Below are 19,870 nucleotides of genomic sequence, written 5' to 3'. Positions count from 1 at the left end.
CATCAGCAGAGTCTGTCCATTGTTGGTGGGCTTGGAAACAGAGCCGGATAGTTTCACATTGATATACGGGGGTGTTTGGAGACAAGTTTGCGCATATCATCAGAGAAGTGGAGCAGCTGCAGTCGGACGCAGCGGTTATAGAACAAGACCCCGTGAAACGCATCCTATCCAGACATGGGTGAGTGAAAAACAAATCATCTGTACCTTTTTAATTGGCTTTCTGTTGAACTTGATCGCCCCACTAAATACAGTGATCTGTGTCTAACGTTCTCTCTGATGGCACAGTCTATAGCCTACGAATGAATTGTGCCAGCTGAATCAAAAGTTATGTATTTTTTGGTTTTGGTTTGAAGATCCATCGGCTATATGCGCGCTTTGCTTGTCTTGATGCTCCACTCCGGGCATTTATGAGATGTATTTCATGCTTGAGATAGCAAGGGCCACTTTCTTTCAGAGGAGCCCTGTCGCATTTGCTCTCAGTCGCAATCTCTCTCAATTCCAAAGGGCACCATCACTTTCAGTCTCTCTGCTATGCATTTTCTTCTGTTTGGGGGGAAAAAAAACTGTGGCCTACATTTGTATTTTGAGCCAGAGATAAAAGCTGAGGCCGCTTTGAAAAACGGAGTTCTTGTGGCTTCCCGGGGCTTATGGGGTCATTAAGTTGAGTTAATTGCTACTAGATTGGCTGTATCTCAAGGGCACGGGACGGTACGTCAGAAGAGGGTTTTTTTGTGCATAATTGGCATGATTCACTTTAGCTTGTTTTTGTCGCGCAGCTTCTAAATAAATTAATATGAAATGGCAAGTCGCGGGCCAACATTTTTTACACCACCTCAGTTGGCAAAGGTTATTATTCCCCATCGTGTAATATGATTATGTAATCTGGATGACAGCCTGATCATACATTTGTTATCTATCAGTCCCCCTGCCTCTCTGTCTCTGTCTCTCTCTTACACACACACACACACACACACACACACACACACACACACACACACACACACACACACACACACACACACAGCCATACCACCATGTATGTAGGTATTATGTACCCAATCTGTGGGCCAACTGTAATGGCACTGGTACCCACTGACTGTACCAGGCACTGCCAGTCTACTTGCTCTGTATGTAGGCTATGCGTGTGGTGCACAGCACATTGTTTGTTTACATTGTTTCCCCTTACTCACCATAGAACGCTCCCCTAATGTCACTTCTCCTCCTGTTGCTCCCCACTGAAAGGAGTGTGTGTGTGTGCAGGGGCGTCACAAGGGAGGGGGGGGGGGAGGGGGGGGGGGGGGGGGGGGGGGGGAAGTGGGACTGAGTTACTATGGCCCAAGGTGGAGGGGCCCTAGTAACTTTAGCTATTGAAAAATAGCAGATATACAAGCTTGTAGATCTGCTATTTTTGAAAAGTCATGAAAATGTGTGCCAATCTTTGTATTTTTTAAGCAAACGTTTGTAACTCAAAGTTTGCTTCTGGGGGGGGGGGGGGTCCCTGGAACTAAATATTTTGGCCAAATACATATCATCTTGGGGGTCCTTGACATGAAAAAGTTTGAGCACCACTGACTGACATGGAAACATGTCAGGTTTCTTGCACACATTTTCACGATTTTTCAAAAATAGCAGATATACAAGCTCGCAGCGCGGCACTCGGTGCCGCGCTGTGAGCTTGTATATCTGCTATTTTTCAATAGTTAACATTCATGGGAGGCCCGCAGTGAATCCTTGTACCCAGGGCCCAGAATTTGGTGTGACGCCCCTGTGTGTACGTGCATGCTTGCGTGCGTGCGTGCGCGCGTGCGCAGCATCGAGGTGCCTCTGGCCTCTTTGTGTGTGTGTGACATTGGTGGCCCTTGTATCCCCACGAAGCCTTCAGACAAAGACCGTTGTCTCCGCAGTCACAAAAGCAGCCTCTCTCTCTTTCTCTCCTCTTTTTTTTGACTGTGTCTCTCCTCCGTGACCTTCCCCCTTTTCTCACACTCTGCGCGCTGGCAGGGGCCAGTGAATGGAGTCAGGGTGAGAGCCGGGGTCAGAACCCGGCACATCCCCGTGCCCTTGGCTCCCTGGCAGCCTTTCAAAACAGCACATGACGGAGGAGGAGGGGGTTGGGGGTGAACACAGCTATATTATACGCCACCAGAGCACCAAGCAAACATTGCGGCTCTGCTCACATGCAGCAGCAGCTGGCTGGCACACATTACTTAAATTAAACCAGTGGTTCTCAAACTTTAAAATGTCAAGGTCTCCATGCATGTGTGACAGTGTACACATGCATGGAACCAAATGATTTGGTTCCATTTGTACACTGTCACAGTTACAGACGTACATGGGTCATTTTAGACCCCCATTAAAGGAAGCCACAGAGTCCCTGGAATTCACTTTGAGAACCACTGACTTAAACCAGTGGCTCTCAACAGACTCCCAGATGTCTTTGGCCGCGACTGGCCCCATCTGAAAATATTTTGTGCCAGGGACCGCCATACAAGAGTTCTGTTGTTAAAAAATGATTAAAACATCATCATCATACCCGGAAGTTATGTGGGAACGCCTACTAAGTGGCAAAAAACTACTTTCTGGCATTGACAGCCCATACATCCAAACAGAAAAGTCCTATCTGATTGCATTAAACAACGTTAAACTCACTTTGCCACTCAATTTGCCATTCACTTTATGCATGCGCATACCCTCTATAGCAGATCTATGCGACAACAGGTCGCATTGCGATATTCAATGAGCTTGTAGATCTGCTATTTTCAAATAGCTGATGTGTATATAGGGTTAACGTGGTTACACTGACTCGGCTGGGCACCCCTAGGAAGCCGCTCAAGGACCCCTGTGGGTCCCCAGACCCCACTTTGAAAACCCATTGACTTAAAACTTAGTAAAACAGACCTGAGTTAATTGGCTCTGTACTTGGTGCATTCTTTTTTCCCCCCTCTACACCAAATCTCTTTGCTGAAAATAGATGATCTACAAGCTCAAAACACGTTAGATAGATATAAATAGATCAGCTATTTTCAGCGAATGTTCCACCCAGAATAGAGATGCTATAGGGCTCAAGTGGACAAACTGCTTCAGCTCTCCATTGTTGACGCCTAGATGTTTTAGATTTCTGTACAAAATCTAATCTGACAACAAAAATCCTTTCTTATAGCGGTCCCATGGAACAGAACGTAACTCTATTCCAATGGTCCGGTCCTTGGCCTAATCCATAACAATCTGCAGGACCTTAGCGTGAAAGTGTTTGTGAACCACTGAAGTAGACTAGAGGCTGTATGTTATGGTGGATGGATGTGCCGTTATATACAGTACCTGAAATATCCCTGCAATGACATCTCATCTGGCTGCCTGCCATCTAAGCAAAGTCAAGTTAGTTTCCATAAAGGCAATTTGGTGTGTGTTACACTACATATTGCATAGAAAGGCCCGATAAGGCATTTTAAAAGAAAGATAATAAGTGTGTGTGTGGTGGGAGGGGGGTTGGTTGGCAAACTATATATAGGTGAAAATGCAATTATAGTTTTACTTATTTTCACACTATCTACAATGAACTCTTACCGTAAGGAGTATCGTAGTGATTAGAGCAGTGGTTCTCAACCTGAGGGTCGGGGGGGGGGGGGGGGGGCAGGTGGGTCCCCAAATTACAATTATGCTCACAATGTTGTGAGCATGTAGATCTGCTATTTTCACAATAGAACTGTGTCATACAAAAATGTAATGCCTCAACTCTTAGTGCTCGTCAGGGTGGAGGGGTCCCCAATTAAAATATGATTATTTTGGGGGTTGCAGCCTGAAAAGGTTGAGAACCACTGTATTAGAGCATTATCTTTCTGTTGAACCTCTGTTGCTCAGTATAGGAACCAACCAACACACCTCTATGCGTGAAACTGATTACAACGCATGGGGCTCTAACCCCAAGCAGAAATCCCTTCAAAAACATCTATTTCAAGCACTGTATAGGGAACAGGCCAAGGCAGAGAAATGCATTATCCATGTACCGTATACATAAGCACTGTACATGTAGTATGAAAATGCTCCAGTGTATGTGCAAGGCATGACATTCCATGCGTTAAACGGAGGTGTGGCGTTTGTTCACGCAGGTTGCTATGACTGCTGCATGCGCTGCCTGGGCGGGATACCCTACTGCTCCGTGGTCGCCACCCTGCTGTGTTTCTCGGGCATCGCCCTCTTCTGCGGCTGCGGGCACCAGGCTCTCACCGAGACCGAGAGGCTCATCGAGACCTACTTCGCCCGCAACCTGCAGGACTACATCACGCTCGCCTACATGTAAGTGGTCATCGTCGCTGAGAAGAGAAGACGGGCAGCGTTTGTGCCAGTCTCCTGGCACAGACAGACAGGAGGGTGTATTCTGATTTTTTAACTGGCCGGTGGAGGGTGCCTGGTGCTACAGTACTATCTACAGTACTGCCCTCCATCTCTGCCAAAGTGCCCTTGAGAAATCCACCAAGACCAGGGGATGCTGCGTTGTCATTTGACCTCTGATGTGTAAAACATAGCTTTAGTAAACTGTACTGTATGAGATGGATAGATAGATAGTACTTTATTGATTCCCAAGGGGAAATTCAGATATCCTATAGCTCATACAGGCATATTAGTTAAAAACGCATCACAAAAGGTGGACACAGGTTAAAAACAGAGAATGAATAATCATAAAAAGCATTAAAAAGGTAACCTTGGGGATAATAAAAAGTCCTTTGCATAGACCCAAAAACAATTAGCGGCTGGCCATCGAATTAAAGAGTCTAATAGCGGAGGGGATAAAAGTGTTCTTAAAACGATCATTTTTGCAGGGCCATGAACAGAACAGGTCCTTACGCTTACTGTTTTGGCCTTGCAGGAGGGATAGGCTCAATGACAAATCTCAAATACCATGTTAACCCATTTAGACCTAGAATTATTGAATGCTTTAACTATTAAAAAATAGCAGATATACAAGCTCACAGCGCGGCACCGAGTGCCGCGCTGCGGGCGAGCTTGTAGATCTGCTATTTTTGAAAAATCTAGATTTTCTTTTGCAAGTCTTTGAACATATCTATTTAAAAGCGAACATCTGTAACTCAAATATTTGCTTCTGGGAGGTCCATGGAACAACATATTTTGAGATGAGAGTCTGTGGCCAAATATCTGTAATTTTGGGGGTCCTTGACATGAAAAGGTTTGAGAACCACTGATTTAGAAAAAGGATTTAGAAGTCGCGTCAAAGATCGAGTCAAAGATATTCAAAGACTTGCACACATTTTCACGATTTTTTCAAAAACGGCAGATCTACAAGCTCGCAGCGCGGCACTCGGTGCCGCGCTGTGAGCTTGTATATCTGCTGTTTTTCAATAGTTAAAGCATAAAATAATGGTTAAAGTGGTCAAAATCTAACGCGACTCGGGCGCGTTCCAGGTATTTGAGAGTTAATTGACGGAAGATATATTTGATCACGTTTCTTCTCCTTCCACCAGCATCCAGTACTTCCAGTACGTCATCTATGGCCTGGCCTCCTTCTTCTTCCTCTACTGCATCATGCTGCTGGCTGAGGGCTTCTACACCACCAGCGCCACCCGGCACACCTTCGGAGAGTTCAGGAGCACGGCGTGCGGCCGCTGTCTCAGTTCCTCGGTAAGAGCGTCGGAGGCGGATCAATGTCAATGTGTCACAGGCCTGTAATTTTGTCATTTTAGGGGCAAGGCCACTTGGCCTTTGGTGTTGTCCCATTTTTTGAGGGCACTAAGGCCAAATGCCAGGGCAGGAAGGCCATAAAATAAAACAAGATTTTAGTCCATTGAAAGAATGTTGAATTTAAGGGTTGGGGATGATAACTTAATCTGCAGTGAAATAGATAAATGATGGTATTTACAATCTGATGAATCCATGCTCAGCCCTGCACCAATCAAAGTCACTGTATTGGTTTAAAGATGGGGACTCGGGGGAAGTTAAGATTTCAGAATCTCAACCAAAGACACCGGTGTCTACATGACAAGAAAGAAACACTGGTGTCTACGTATTGCTAAGAAAGAGACAGAGGAGAAAGTGGTACAGTCAGCTGGGGCATTAAGGCCACTTTGGCCACGGGTCATGCCATTGGTTTGAGGGGCACAAGGCCAAACTGAGGGGCAACGGCGGCCATTAGCCGGGGAGCCACTGTGCCAAAATGAGAGAAGACCTGTGATGTCATGACATACTCCAAATTTTAGTTTTTCCTATTAATTTGGTCAATAAGGTACACAGAATGAGAGGCCTGCTCTGCCGGAAACACTGCGAAAAAAAGTTTCCCATTGACTTCACTATACTGGAAAAAAACACACCAAAAAAAGTAGCATGTGAGGGGTCAAACTAAGGGTTCTTCATGATTCTGAATCCATTGCAAGCATTTGTTTTGCATGAAAAACATTCCTTGGGCTAGATTTCAGCCTCTCAAACCTGTGAAAAGTGATGAGTCATCACTTTTCACCGTTATTTTGGTCCGTTTTCTAGCCCAAGGAATGTTTTTCATGCAAAACAAATGCTTGCAATGGATTCAGAATCATCAGGAACCCCTAGTTTGACCCCTCACATGCCACTTTTTTTTGGTGTGTTTCTTTCCTGTATATTGAAGTCGATGGAGTGAATATACAAATGGCCATAACTTTTTTTCGCAGAGTTTCCGGCAGAGCAGGCCTCTCATTCTGTGTACCTTAATGACCAAATTAATAGAAAAAACAAAAATAAAAAGTATGTCATGACGTCACAGGTTTGGGCCTGTGGCTCCCCGGCTACATGGCCTCCATGAAATTCCTGCCTTACTGTGGCCTGTGCCTAGCGGCAACACTATAGTCAAGCATTTTGATGAGATAAGAATGCAGATTATATTTGGGACAGCTGGCTCTTCTTGCTCTCCATGACTCACGGGGGGAAAAAGACGGGAGAAATTAAGGTTGAGTTTGATCGTCGGTGAGATGTCGAAGCACAATTATCATCAAGAAAAGATTAAGGGGCAAAGATGAGAAAGAATGTGATTGTGGCGGAGTGAGTGTGGGCGCCAAGAGGGAACGTGACGACGGACTTGAATAAAGGCTCCTACTATGTGTGAGAGTCAGAGAGCAGCTGTGATGCCCTGGCGTTTCATTGTGCGTTACAGTTCATCGTGGTGACGTACATACTGGCCGTGCTGTGGCTGCTGGTGTTCGCCTTCGCCGCCCTGCCCGTCTACTTCTTCTACAACATGGACGCCACCTGCCACACCATCGACGACCTGACGGAGACGCCCGCCAGCATCAACCAGCTGTGTGTCGACGCCAGGCAATACGGTAACGCAGTGGTTTACCGTAAATATTTGAACTGGGGACCCCCCCCATTCTACGAGCACCAAGAGTTGAGACATTACATTTTGTATAACAAGGTTCTATTGTGAAAATAGCAGATCTACATGCTCACAACGCCTCGCATCGCGAGGCGTTGTGAGCATGTAGATCGGCTATTTTCACAATGTCTGTCTCCGATATTAATATTTAATTTGACATTTTAGAGTTATTAAAAGGTCCTTAAATTGTCACTTAAGACATGTGCAGATAGGGCGCCCACTGGCCTACTGGTCCAGGCGCATACCACATGGGCATTGCCATGTAGGCATTGATGCCTGACGGCGTTGCCGGTTCGATTCTCGATCCGGACGACCTTTGCCGCATGTCACTCCCCTTCTCTCCTCCCCATTTCCTGTCAGTCTAGCTGTCCTATCGAATAAAGGCATAAAAGCCCAAAAAAAATCTTTATGAAAAGGAAATGTGCAGATACCCCCTATACCAGGGATGCCCACACTTTTTTGATTTGAGATCTACTTTTAAAATGACTAGCTCAACATGATCTACCCATCCAAAATGTTTTAGCTGAGGGCCTAAGGAAGGCTTTGGAATAGCAGCACTGGCGTTACATTTTAGGGGGAAATAATAAATACTGGGGGAAATGTCTTCATCCCATTCTGTATGGAAGTGGTAGGTTTTGAGGTTCTTTGTAATGCTACTGACTCCTGAACAAAGTATTGTATTGGAGGTTTGCCTACTTTAGAAGCCATGAAGGGAGCTGACAGGCCCTTCTTGATATCATATTGACATATATTTTATATTTTAATTATACCCTATATTTTTAGAGGCATGGCGTGTGGTCTACCTGCACACCCTTGGTGATCTACTGGTAGATCACGATCTACCTTTTGGGCACCCCTGCCCTATACCCTTAAACTTTATGTTGCTTTGTTTAGTGTTGAGTGAGAAAATAGTGTTGCACATTAAGCTAATCATCTGGGGACCCCACCCCAAATCATTTGGGGACCCCCCTGGGGGTGCCAAACCACAGGTTGAGAACCACTGCAGTAAAGGATAAACTCTTTGTTGTTGTTTTTTAATCCATGAATCAAACGGCATCCTTCTTCCTACATGAATGAGAAATGAGATGAGATTCAATAAGGCCTCTAAAGGAGCCAGGCGTCATGCTGGTCTTTGTCATATCAAAAGACGCGGGCGCTTCTTGAAGGGAATGAAAGGGTTCAGGATCATCACGATGAAGAAGCAAACTCGTTAGCGGGGAAGGGATTCCTCCTCCACGCTATAAGAGTGCCTTCTTCATGTTGAATCAGACTGTAATGTATTCAGTTCAGCTTGTCAGCAATCAACCACTTAATCCTGACTCTGCCGTACAAGGAAAATATGTCACGATGCAGCATGTTTCAAGCTTGTAGATCAGCTACAGTCAGCTCTGTGCGCGCAACACCAGCGTATAACATGTAGTAAATCTCAGCTAAATGTTGTTAAAGATGGGGTGCCATCATTGTTTTCCTCCCTAACACATGATCAGGTATTATGATTATACTAGGAGGAAGATGTTTTCCAAAAGTGTACAGAAAGTGTTAAAATTGTGAATTTATGTGGCCACACACCCACCAGTTCATTAAGCCTGGTTCTCGTGGGGGTCATGCCTATGTTCCCTCAACCCTATGTTCCCTCACTGAGGTTAGGGTTAGGGTTAGGGTTAGGGTTAGCCACACCCACAGTGTTGGGTGTATGGTAAAAGGGGAGGGGATTATTTTATGATGCCATTAAATCTGTGTTTTTCTAGATAGATAGATAGATAGATACTTTATTGATCCCTGAGGGGAAATTCAGATATCCCATAGCTACATACCGGCATATTAGTTAAAACACATCACAAAAAAAGGAGGAGCACACAGGTTAAAAACAGAGAGTGAATAAACATAAAAAAACATTAAAAAGCATTTAAAAGGTAACCATGGGGATAATAAAAAGTCTAATAGCGGAGGAAATAAAAATGTTCTTAAAACGATTATTGTTGCAGGGCCACGAACGGAACGTGTCCTTACGCTTGCTTTTCTGGCCTTGTTGGATGCTGTGGAGAGGATGGCTAGCATTGCTCGTTATGGCCCTGCTCTTCTATCGGGCCTTTTGACTTGTGGCTTTCAGGAAGAAACAAAAAATACACTTTGAAGGCAAATCTTTTCACATTATAACCACACATGAGGGTCTGTTAGAGTAATGTTAACTCCATAAACACATACCAAACAGAAAAAGTACAAAACCATGGCACCACCTCTTTTAAGAGCTGGAGATTATGGTGAATATTTTCTTTTACAGGACTACTGCCTTGGAACGCCGTGCCAGGGAAAGCTTGCGGAATGACCCTGTCCACCATCTGTAAGACCAGAGAGGTGAGTTAGTAGTCTGTTAAGTTCCGACATATAAATCTTCACGTGACACGAAGCCAAGCGCTCGTCTTTCTTGCCGTCACTGACTCTCCGATCTCTCCCCCCTCCAGTACCGGATGACCTACGACCTGTATGTCGCTGCGTTCGCCGGCGCGGGCGTCACTTTGCTGGCACTGGTGAGTTGATTCGATTCTATGGCTTCTTGGAGCGGTGCCAGCGTGGCCACTGGCTCAGCAGCACCGGGGCACAGGGGCGTCACAAGGGGTAGGAAAGTGGGACTGAGTTACTAGGGCCCAAGGTGGAGGGGCCCTAGTAACTTTAGCTATTGAAAAATAGCAGATATACAAGCTCACAGCGCGGCACCGAGTGCCGCGCTGCGAGCTTGTAGATCTGCTATTTTTTGAAAAGTCGTGAAAATGTGTGCAAATCTTTGAATATGTGTATTTTTTAAGCGAACATTTCTAATAAAATGTTGCTTCTTGGGGGGGTCCCTGGAACTAAATATTTTGAGATCGGGGTCCGTGGCCAAATACATATCATCTTGGGGGTCCTTGACAGAGGTTTCTTGCGCACATTTTCACGATTTTTCAAAAATAGCAGATCTACAAGCTCGCAGCGCGGCACTCGGTGCCGCGCTGTGAGCTTGTATATCTGCTATTTTTCAATAGTTAAAACACAGGGGCCCCACAGTGAATCCTTGTACCCGGGGCCCAGAATTTGGTGTGACGCCCCTGACCGGGGCACAATGGTTGTTGTGGCCCCTGTGACTGGTGTGACGCTCAACGTGTAGGCAGAGAGGCATCTCAGGCCTCCATCGCTGATGAGTTCTGCCCACCATTGCTCTCTGTTCCTCGTCTCAGCTGATGCCAACAGCTCAAGGGGTCGGGTCCACATAATGTTTTGTTTTCTTCTCTTTTCTTTGCTATGGTAAAAACGTTCTGCCGTGCCCATTAAGGCCTAGAATTATGTCACGCTTTAACTATTGAAACATAGCAGATATACAAGCTCACAGTGAGCTTGTAGATCTGCTATTGTTTATTTTATTTTATATATATATCTTTTTAAAAGCGAACATTTGTAACTCAAATATTTGCTTCTGGGTGGTCCCTGGAACAACATATTTTGAGATGGGGGTCCGCGGACAAATACATGTAATTTTTGGGGGTAATTTTGACATGAAAAGGTTTGAGAACCACTGATTTAGAAGGAAGGATTTAGAATACCGGTACATTTATAGAATCGTGTCAAAAATATTCAAAGACAAATGATCACGATTTTTCTAAAATAGCAGATCTACAAGTGCACAGCGTGGCACTCGGTGCTGCGCTGTGCGCTTGTATATCTGCTATTTTTTATTAGTTAAAGCATAAAATAAAGGTTAAAGTGCTTCAAATCTGAAGAACACAGATTTCTAAATGTCTTCTAAATCCAAACGGTTTTCTGGTTTTCCATATCAGTGGCGCTCAAACCTTTTCATGTCAAGGACCCCTAGAATTATATGTATTTGACCGCGGACCCCCATCTCAAAGTATTTTGTTCCAGGGACCCTGAGAAAGAAAGATTTTAGGACCTGAATTTATATCGTTACCACAACCATGAGAAGTCTGTGGTTGCCATAGTTCCAGCTAGGCTATTTTGTGCTACTAACGCTGCACATGTTGAGAAAAGGAGAGACACGTTTCTACTGTGTCAGTCTTCTTCAGGGTTTTATCCCTTTGTGTTTTGCTACTAGCGCCGCACATGACCTGACATTCGAGCACAGCGGTTGCTGGGCTCAAACATCGTGGGCATCAATAAATGCTCCATGTGCTTGGTGAGAGACTGATCTGGACATGATATCCATGTCTTGACCATGTCTTGACTCAAAGAATGCTTACTCTGGACACGGTCCCTAATAACCCAAACAACATCTGCTGGTTCTACAGCCAGGCGAATGTTGTGGCCATTTAGACTTTCATGCTCCATTACAGAAGCCATTGTATGGAAAGAATCTGATGTCTAAATTGATATTTAGTGGATGAACTGTCTGTTTACTGTCTTGTTTTCTACATTTCTCTCTCTCTCTCTCTTTCCATAGCTGACCTATATCGTGTCAACCACCTATAACTTTGCGGTGCTGCGATATCTGGGCAGAAAGGGCATAGGGGCACGGTGTTAGGAGCACCAGGAGTCACTGCGTCCGTCACTACTGCACACCCAACACACAGGGACCTAAAGGGACAACACCACCACCACCACCACTTGCATCACCGTCTTGCCTGTGTTGTTGACTTTTATTGTCACCAAGCTCTCCCTCTCCCCACGAGATTACCCTTTTAACTTTCTATTTTCTTAGCACGGTTTGTTTTGTTTTTGCGGAACGATGTTGAAATACCAAGATTACCATTTTTTATTTTTTATGTTACAGTATTTTTATGGTCTGCTGCTTTTGGGTCTTTGGCTTTTTTTTTTTTTTTTTCTCATCACCAAAATGTTGTGTAAATATGAGGAGGTTAGTGTATATCTGTGCTTTCTATCAGTCCAAACAAACATAACGGTCTCCTAACAAAATAACACAGGTTGAGGCCTTAAAACAAGCAATTTATTTTTGAAATGCGTGCTCAGCTCGAGGCATTGGGGAGTGGGGTAGAGGAGGGGAGGGGGGATGGATTATCATCACCATGACTACCGTCCCTCACATCTGGTTGCCATGGTGGCAGACGACCGTGCTTTTTTGCTGTGTCATTCTGACCTCGGGACTCTTTCTCACGGGCATGAGTAGAAGCCACAACAATGGAGTCAGGCCCCGCTTTGAAAGCCGGGCCAATTGGGGTGGGGGGGGTGGGGGGTACCTGCTCTGGGGAGCTGTCCCAGGGGTCAGATCACATGTCAAGGGAGAAGGTTTGCTGGACAAAGAAGGGTTCGGTTCACTACGAACGTTCTAGGACAGCAGCCCTCCCCCCAAATAAACAACAATAAAATTAAAGGACAACATGGGTTCATGTTTTAGATTGTAAATAGATTAAAGAAGAAGATGAGTGTTAAAATGTTTTCATTTACTGCTTTCTATCGTTTTAGTGGTTTTAGCCTTTTTGATTGGTTGGGGGCAAGTGGCTAAATATGCATTTTTAGACACAATAAGTCCATTTCTCAAGATGACTAAATATGCATTTTTAGACACAATAAGCCCATTCCCAAGATGACTAAATATGCATTTTTAGACACAATAAGTCCATTCCCAAGATGACTAAATATGCATTTTTAGACACAATAAGCCCATTCCCAAGATACAGCGCAATCTTTCATGGACAGATGTGACTTATGGGGGCTAGTAGTGTTACTGTAAATGGTAATAAAAAAATTCTGGCTTCTTGTGTCTAAAAAGACATAATATAGCCACTTGTAGTTTTAAGCAAAAACGGTAGAAAGCAGTAAATAAAAACATTTTAACGCATCTTTTCTTGTCTCTATTTACAATCTAAAATATGAACCCTTGTTGTAAAAAAAAAAAAAGTTGTCCTTTAAAATAAAAACATGCATATCGTCGTTGTCGGGTGAAAACCTTGTATGTCCAAAACCGTCCGTTTGGCATTTATCATTTTAAAAATGATTTAAACTAGTGAAAACAGCCGATCAACGGCGCGAGGCGTTGTGTGCTTGTAGATCTGCTGTTTTCACTACTTTTGGGCGACGGCCTTGTGTGATGAAGCAGGACTTTACTTTGCGAAAGAACGTACACATTTGAAACTTGGAGATACGAGGTTTTCCACCCGACAACGACGATATACTGCCTCATGACGACTAAACCACTTTCAACTTGGCATCCCTATTTTTGGGCATGTCATTATATGCGAAAATCAGATGAAAATAGAAGTTCTCCAAGCCCACAACCCATCGCATCGACGCGGTGTGAGCTTCTAGATCGAGTATTTTTGGCGTTCGTCGTATAACTAAGTATATACTGTAGGGCTTCGAAGTGGTTAAAGGAATAAAATGATCCTCAGATTGAGAAGGATGAATTATTTGATTTAGTTCTAAATGGTTTCTTTCTGACAAAAGGGACTTCCTTGTTTAATTAGCTTAATATTGATCTAGAATGGTCTGTAATTGGTTCTCTCATAATCCAGAGATGGCAAAAAGTGCTTAGTGCTTCCTTATCTAGCAGCCTGGTGCTAATTGACCTAAAAGCCACAAGTGCAACGTGACTCCCCCTGCTGTTGCATGCATGGCTGCGCTTGACAGAGATAGGGCTGCTCTGTTTTGTCTAATTCTCTAGGAATCTTTTTTTTGTAGTTATTGTATAACACTTTTTAAAAGACTTTATGTAGATAACAATGTACTAACAATTTTTTTTACACATTTCAGTGTTACTAACAAGAGCTTTTCGCGACGTACTAAGTAGATTATTCAATTTGGTGAAAGCCTTTAGCCTGCGGCGAGGGCTGGTTTCTGTGAATTGCCGGTTGGCAGCGTGTTAAGCATTTTTTAAATGCGTTTTGATAAATCGTTGATACTAAAAAGATTGATCTTTGTTGGTATTTGATGCTGTGCCTCCAGACATCTGCAGTCGTTTTGTTTTGTTTAGTGTGTGTGTGTGTGTGTGTGTCTTTTAGTGCCAGTGTGGGCGTCCGTGTATTGGCACGGTGTGAAGACAGAAATGCCATCTCTGGCTCAGAGCCATCGTTTGGGCGACTCGGTGTCCTGCAGTGGTAGAAGAAGAACTATTACCCCATTTAGGCCTAGAATTATTGACTGCTTTAACCAGTGAAAAATAGCAGATATACAAGCTCACAGCACGGCACCGAGTGCCGCGCTGCAAGCTTGTAGATCTGCTATTTTTGAAAAAGTCGTGAAAATGTGTGCAAATCTTTGAATATACTGTATTTTCAAAGCGAACGTTTGTAACTCAAATTTTGCTTCTGGGTGGTCCCTGGAACTAGATATTTTGAAATGGGGGTCCGTGGCCAAATACATATCGTTTTGGGGGTCCTTCACATAAAAACGTTTGAGAACCACTGACATAGTAGTCTCTCAAGAACAGACTAACTGAGCTCCAGTTGAGTGAAAAGGACCTTTTCTTTGACGATGGCTGGCCAGATTGATGACATAGAAACCTAGGTTTTTTTCCAAAAATCTTAGAAGGATTCAAAAGACACTTATAGAATCGGGTCAAAATTCTAAAATGGCAGATCTACAAGCTCGCAGCGCGGCACTCGGTGCCGCGCTGTGAGCTTGTATATCTGCTATTTTTTTTTTATATTTAAAGCATAAAATATTGCGTCATAATGTGTTCAGGCCTAAATGGGTTAAAAAAAAGTAGTAGCTATAAAAAAAAACTTATAAAAAGTAAAAGTTTTACTTGGGGTAAAAGTACAAACGTACAGATCCATCTTGAAAAATTACAATACGGTGTAATTGTGTAAAGTGGGACGTTTCCAAAGTCAGTTTGATTGATGATTCGATGATTCTGCAATGCATTTTAACACAATATTCAAATTTTTCGAGATGGATCTGTATTTGCATCAAAATATAATTAGAGTACCAAAAGTCAAGTTGTTCAAACTCTTTCAAAAATAGCAGATCCACCTACTACATTTTGAATAGACTAACTTTTTTTTTTTTTTTTTACCTCCAGTGGAGAAGAAGTATAACATATTGCAAAAATGTCAAAACTCAAGTAATGTCAAAGTGCCTCAAAGTCGTACAGTGCTTGAGTAAATGTGTACTTGGTTACTTTCCGCCACTGGTGTTTCTCCTTTCTTTTCTTGTCCACACAGGTGCACAGTTGCCTTCAGCTGGCAGCCGGCCAGGTGCACCTGAAGAGATGGCGGAGGGAGCTCAGGAAGGACTGGGACCTGTACGGGACCCTGCGAAGAGGGAGAGACAGAGGAGGGACCCTCAGCTCTCCCTACCCTGCCTACCCCGTGCCCCTGTCCCTCTCCCTGACGCCCTCCTCCTCCGAGGCTCTGACACAATATGAACCCGTGTCACCCTCCTCTGTCTTAAGTCTGGAGTACAATTAATGACAAAACAGGGCCTGAGTTGAGCCATTTCAAATGCGGCCAGTGTATGATTGCTTTTTTTGAGCACAGTATTGGTACGCTGGTTCTCAATGTCTAGGGATCTGGGGCCCACTAGTGCAGTGTTTCTCAAATTTCAAGGTCTCCCCTTAACTCTGACAGTGTACAAATGGAACCAAATGAACCCGTTAGGGTTCATTTGGTTCCATTTGTACACTGTCGGAGTTACAGACCACTTGTATGGGTCAATTTAGATCCCAATGCCTAGAGGAACCCAAAGTCCCTGGAATCCACTTTGAGAACCACTGCACTAGCGGTCCAAGTGGACCCTTGCGGGTGTAACTCCTGAGTGTACAATGGGTTATGTTCGGGACACCAATCTGCACTGTAATATTCCTATTGTTCATTTAACTCACTTAGAGGTCCATTTGTGCACTGACCCATAAAAGGTCCATCTATTCTTGACCCCCGGTGGTTCCTGAACTTGTACATTGAGAAACAGTGATATGTATACCGTAGTAATCTTTTTGTTGTGCACCAATTCGTTTTTCTGTTGATCATTTTGAAAGAATTTTGTCTTCTGGTGTGAAGTCGTAGGGATTATGCCAAGGCAGTTAGGAACTTTTGTCTCCTGTTGTTTTTTTGTTGTTTTAGTTTTTTAATTAAGCCCAAGAATTATTATTTAGAGCTTGCTTCCCAAAATACTGTGCTGTATTTGAGGTGTTTCCAGAGAATTTACTTCCCTCCATTGTTAGCTAGTGTTTACTCAATATGTCAAGCCGTATCGGAGGACACAGACTGATGTTGTACAATATCCGCCAAGAAACCTTTGTCATTGCCATTCTGTGAGTCTCTAAACTTATTCTTTCTCTGCCTATAGGCCTGATTTGTCAATGAAGACAGCGTTAGCAAAAGTCTAACTCTGATTTGTCCAATAAAGACAGTGTTAGCAAAAAAAAGCCATGAAGTCATGCTGTTTTTAAGTATCAGAAACAACTTAAGAGTAGTTCACCCCAAAAATGACTTTTTATTTCTATTGATTATTACTCACGCCAAGGAGACTTGATTTCAATATTTTTGGGTTTTTGTCGCATTCCTAAGAAACAAAGAATTATTAGAGTAAACTTGACCTGACGCTTTCCCCATCTAGTTCCGTTCCCTCTCCGGAATCAATGGGGGTAAATTTACAATTTGTTTTGGGGATGCGACAAATAAAAACAAATATTATTGAACTCAAGTCTCTATGGCCTGAGTAATCAATAGAAGAAAAGTAATGTTGGGGGTGAACTACTCCTTCAACCCATTTAGGCCTAGAAATGATTGAATGCTTTAACCAGTGAAAAATAGCAGATATACAAGCTCACAGCGCGCGAGCTTGTATATCTGCTATTTTTGAAAAAGTCGTGAAAATGTGTGCAAATCTTTGAATATATGTATTTTCAAAGCGAACGTTTGTAACTCAAATTTTGCTTCTGGGTGGTCCTTGGAACTAGATATTTTGAAATGGGGGTCCGTGGCCAAATAAATATCATTTTGGGGGTCCTTCACATGAAAAGGTTTGAGAACCACTGACATAGTAGTCTCTCAAGAACAGACTAACTGAGCTCCAGTCAAGTGAAAAGGACCTTTTCTTTGACTATGGCTGGCCAGATTGCTGACATAGAAACATAGGTTTTTTCCAAAAATCTTAGAAGGATTCAAAAGACACTTATAGAATCGGGTCAAAATTCTAATTTTCACGATTTTTCAAAAAAAAAAAAAAAAAAGTGAGCTTGTATATATCTGCTATTTTTCAATAGTTAAAGCAAAAAATAATGAAACACAAATTGTGTACCCGTTCTAAATGGGTTAAACACAAAACCCACAGACAAGTTTCTCTGTTTGGAACGTTGTTGCATGTTTTATTTGTCGTACAGTATTGATAGCATTCAGAATCAGAACTATGCCGGTCTGTAAACACAACCAAGTCTTATCCTCCGTAGTGCAAAATGAGAAAAAAAAAAAAGGAGAGATCCATATCGGATCAATAACAGATAATAAAGGGATGCAGCTTTCCTCTCGTACCACTTAAAGCACAATGATCAGGGGGGAAAACACTGGGATAAGTTAGTTAGGTTCAGTGTCAGTTTTTTTACAGCATTAACAAAATAAATGCCCTTCTGTATTGTATATATAAGACAATAAGAGTGATTAGGCCAAAGTATGCAGGTTTTACATTCTTTGAGATTAGCGAGACATTTTGTCTAAAACAAATCATCCGACGTTGTGATTTGGTTAAAGTCAGATTTAGAGAGCAACAGAGGTTATCGAAAACGACAAAAATAGCTTATTTTACAGATTATTCTCAGGTTAAATCATGACAAAAAAGAAATGCTGTGCTAAAGCTACAACATCTTCTACAGCAGGGGTCTTCAACAGGGGGTCCGGGACCCCTAGGGGATCCTCAGAGTTACTACAGGGGGGGCCGCCAAATCTTTGTGTGATAGGACCATGTTTTTTACATTAACTATTTGAACCCTAGCATCCCTATTCTGAGTGGAACATTAGCCAAAAATAGCCGATCTACAAGCTTACAACGCCTCGCGCTGAGAGGCGGCGTAAGCTTGTAGATCGGCTATTTTTGGCAAAGAGGTTTATAGAGGGAAAAGAAGAGCAGACGTCAAAAAGTATTTGACGTTCAAGTGGTTAAATGTCTAAAAATACACATTACTCCAACATGATGACAGTGCTGTCAAACAAGTCTAAGCTGTTTTAGGAAATCTATGAACATTTTTAATCTGCGACACAATTCTATACAATACTAAGTGGGGGTCCCTGCTTCATCTCTCTCTCAGCTAAGGGGTCCCTGGCCTGAAAACGTTGAAGACCCCTGTTCTACAGCAAGGAAACTAAAAGAAACAGTAGTCTGTAAGACACGTTAAAACAAAATTAACACAAATAAAAATCCGAACGTTCAGCCCTCATTTTCTCCTCCAGATGAACGCAGGCCGACAGCTGTTTCCTGTTCAAAATGCCCAGCTGAGTTCACAGTAGGGGTGGGCGATATGGTGATAATTATCGTTGAGACGATACAATGTCTCCACGATATGCCTTTTTAGACGTATCGTATATATCGTGATACAATTGAGGGAGCCTTGTAAAAAATCCTGTTAATACAGACGTTCATTAATTCAATGTAAACCTACGTTTTGGTCTAAATCAGAAGTTCTCAAACTTTAAAATGTCAAGGTCTCCACTTAACTCTGACAGTATACAAATGAAACCAAATGGACCCGTAAGGGTCCATTTGGTCGTTTGTATGCTGTCAGAGTTACATACTTGTAAAGTTCAATTTAGACCTCCCAAAAGGAACCCAGAGAGTCTAGTTTTTGTCAAGTACAGGTAACTTGAAAAACATAAAAAAGAATTGTGATAAAATCGTGTATTGTGATACAGCTTGGGAAAATATGATATTGTATTTTTCCATATCGCCCACCCCTAGTTCACAGTTATCAGATTTGTACAATGTGGGTACCGTCCTCGACAAAAACACTTTATAAAAACCATTCATAGGAATACTATGGACACAGGGCCACTCGAAAATGGCCCCTCGACGAACCAGAATGAATAATAAGAACCAGAATAGAAGTAATTGCTTCCACTTTCACAGTGAAGCCCTTCTGAATACAATTACATTTCAAAAGGCAGATAATCTGACATCAGACTCTTAAGAGATCATATAGACTAAAAACATGAGTGAACACATGTATTATCATCTGTAAACACATGCAAAAAATGGAATAGGAAGAAAGATAATACTATTTCTCCTGTTAATGCAACACTGAACTGGCTTTTTTTGGTAGACATTACCAAAATACTATGAAAATACTGGAAACAATTAACCACTCAATCCCTTGTGTCCCTATTTTGGACCATATTAAAGCCAAAAAAGCTCACAAGCTTAGAGTTTATATTTTTGTGATTCGTTGTACAATAAAGTAAAGTACCGTACATAAAGTGGTTAACTGACAATGTTAAGCACTTCTTGAACCCCAGATGAGCCCTATTCTGGGGGCAAACAAAATTAGCAGACCTACAAGCTCACAACTCATCGCATTGTGTTGCATTGTGAGCTTGTAGATCGGCTATTTTTGACAAAAGAATACGGTGTAAAGTACAGTTATAG

At 42.8% G+C, this 19,870-nt stretch overlaps 1 protein-coding gene across 1 annotated transcript; it reads left to right on the top strand.

The window, feature by feature from the left end:
* Nucleotides 1-174: 174 nt before the first annotated feature.
* Nucleotides 175-15,708, top strand: plp1a (proteolipid protein 1a; the record flags this gene model as incomplete). The annotated part of the gene is made up of 8 exons (XM_080746549.1): nucleotides 175-178; nucleotides 4,107-4,293; nucleotides 5,478-5,634; nucleotides 7,133-7,301; nucleotides 9,636-9,709; nucleotides 9,817-9,882; nucleotides 11,784-11,852; nucleotides 15,463-15,708. The coding sequence occupies 8 exons, from the start codon at nucleotides 175-177 to the stop codon at nucleotides 15,706-15,708; spliced, it is 972 nt and encodes a 323-aa protein (XP_080602675.1).
* Between the last annotated feature and the right edge of the window lie 4,162 nt (nucleotides 15,709-19,870).

This window comes from Nannobrachium achirus (assembly GCF_963921795.1).
Source record: "Nannobrachium achirus genome assembly, chromosome: 17".
Taxonomy (NCBI): domain Eukaryota; kingdom Metazoa; phylum Chordata; class Actinopteri; order Myctophiformes; family Myctophidae; genus Nannobrachium; species Nannobrachium achirus.
Note: the sequence above shows the minus strand (reverse complement) of the source record. Positions and strands in the feature narration are given on the sequence as shown.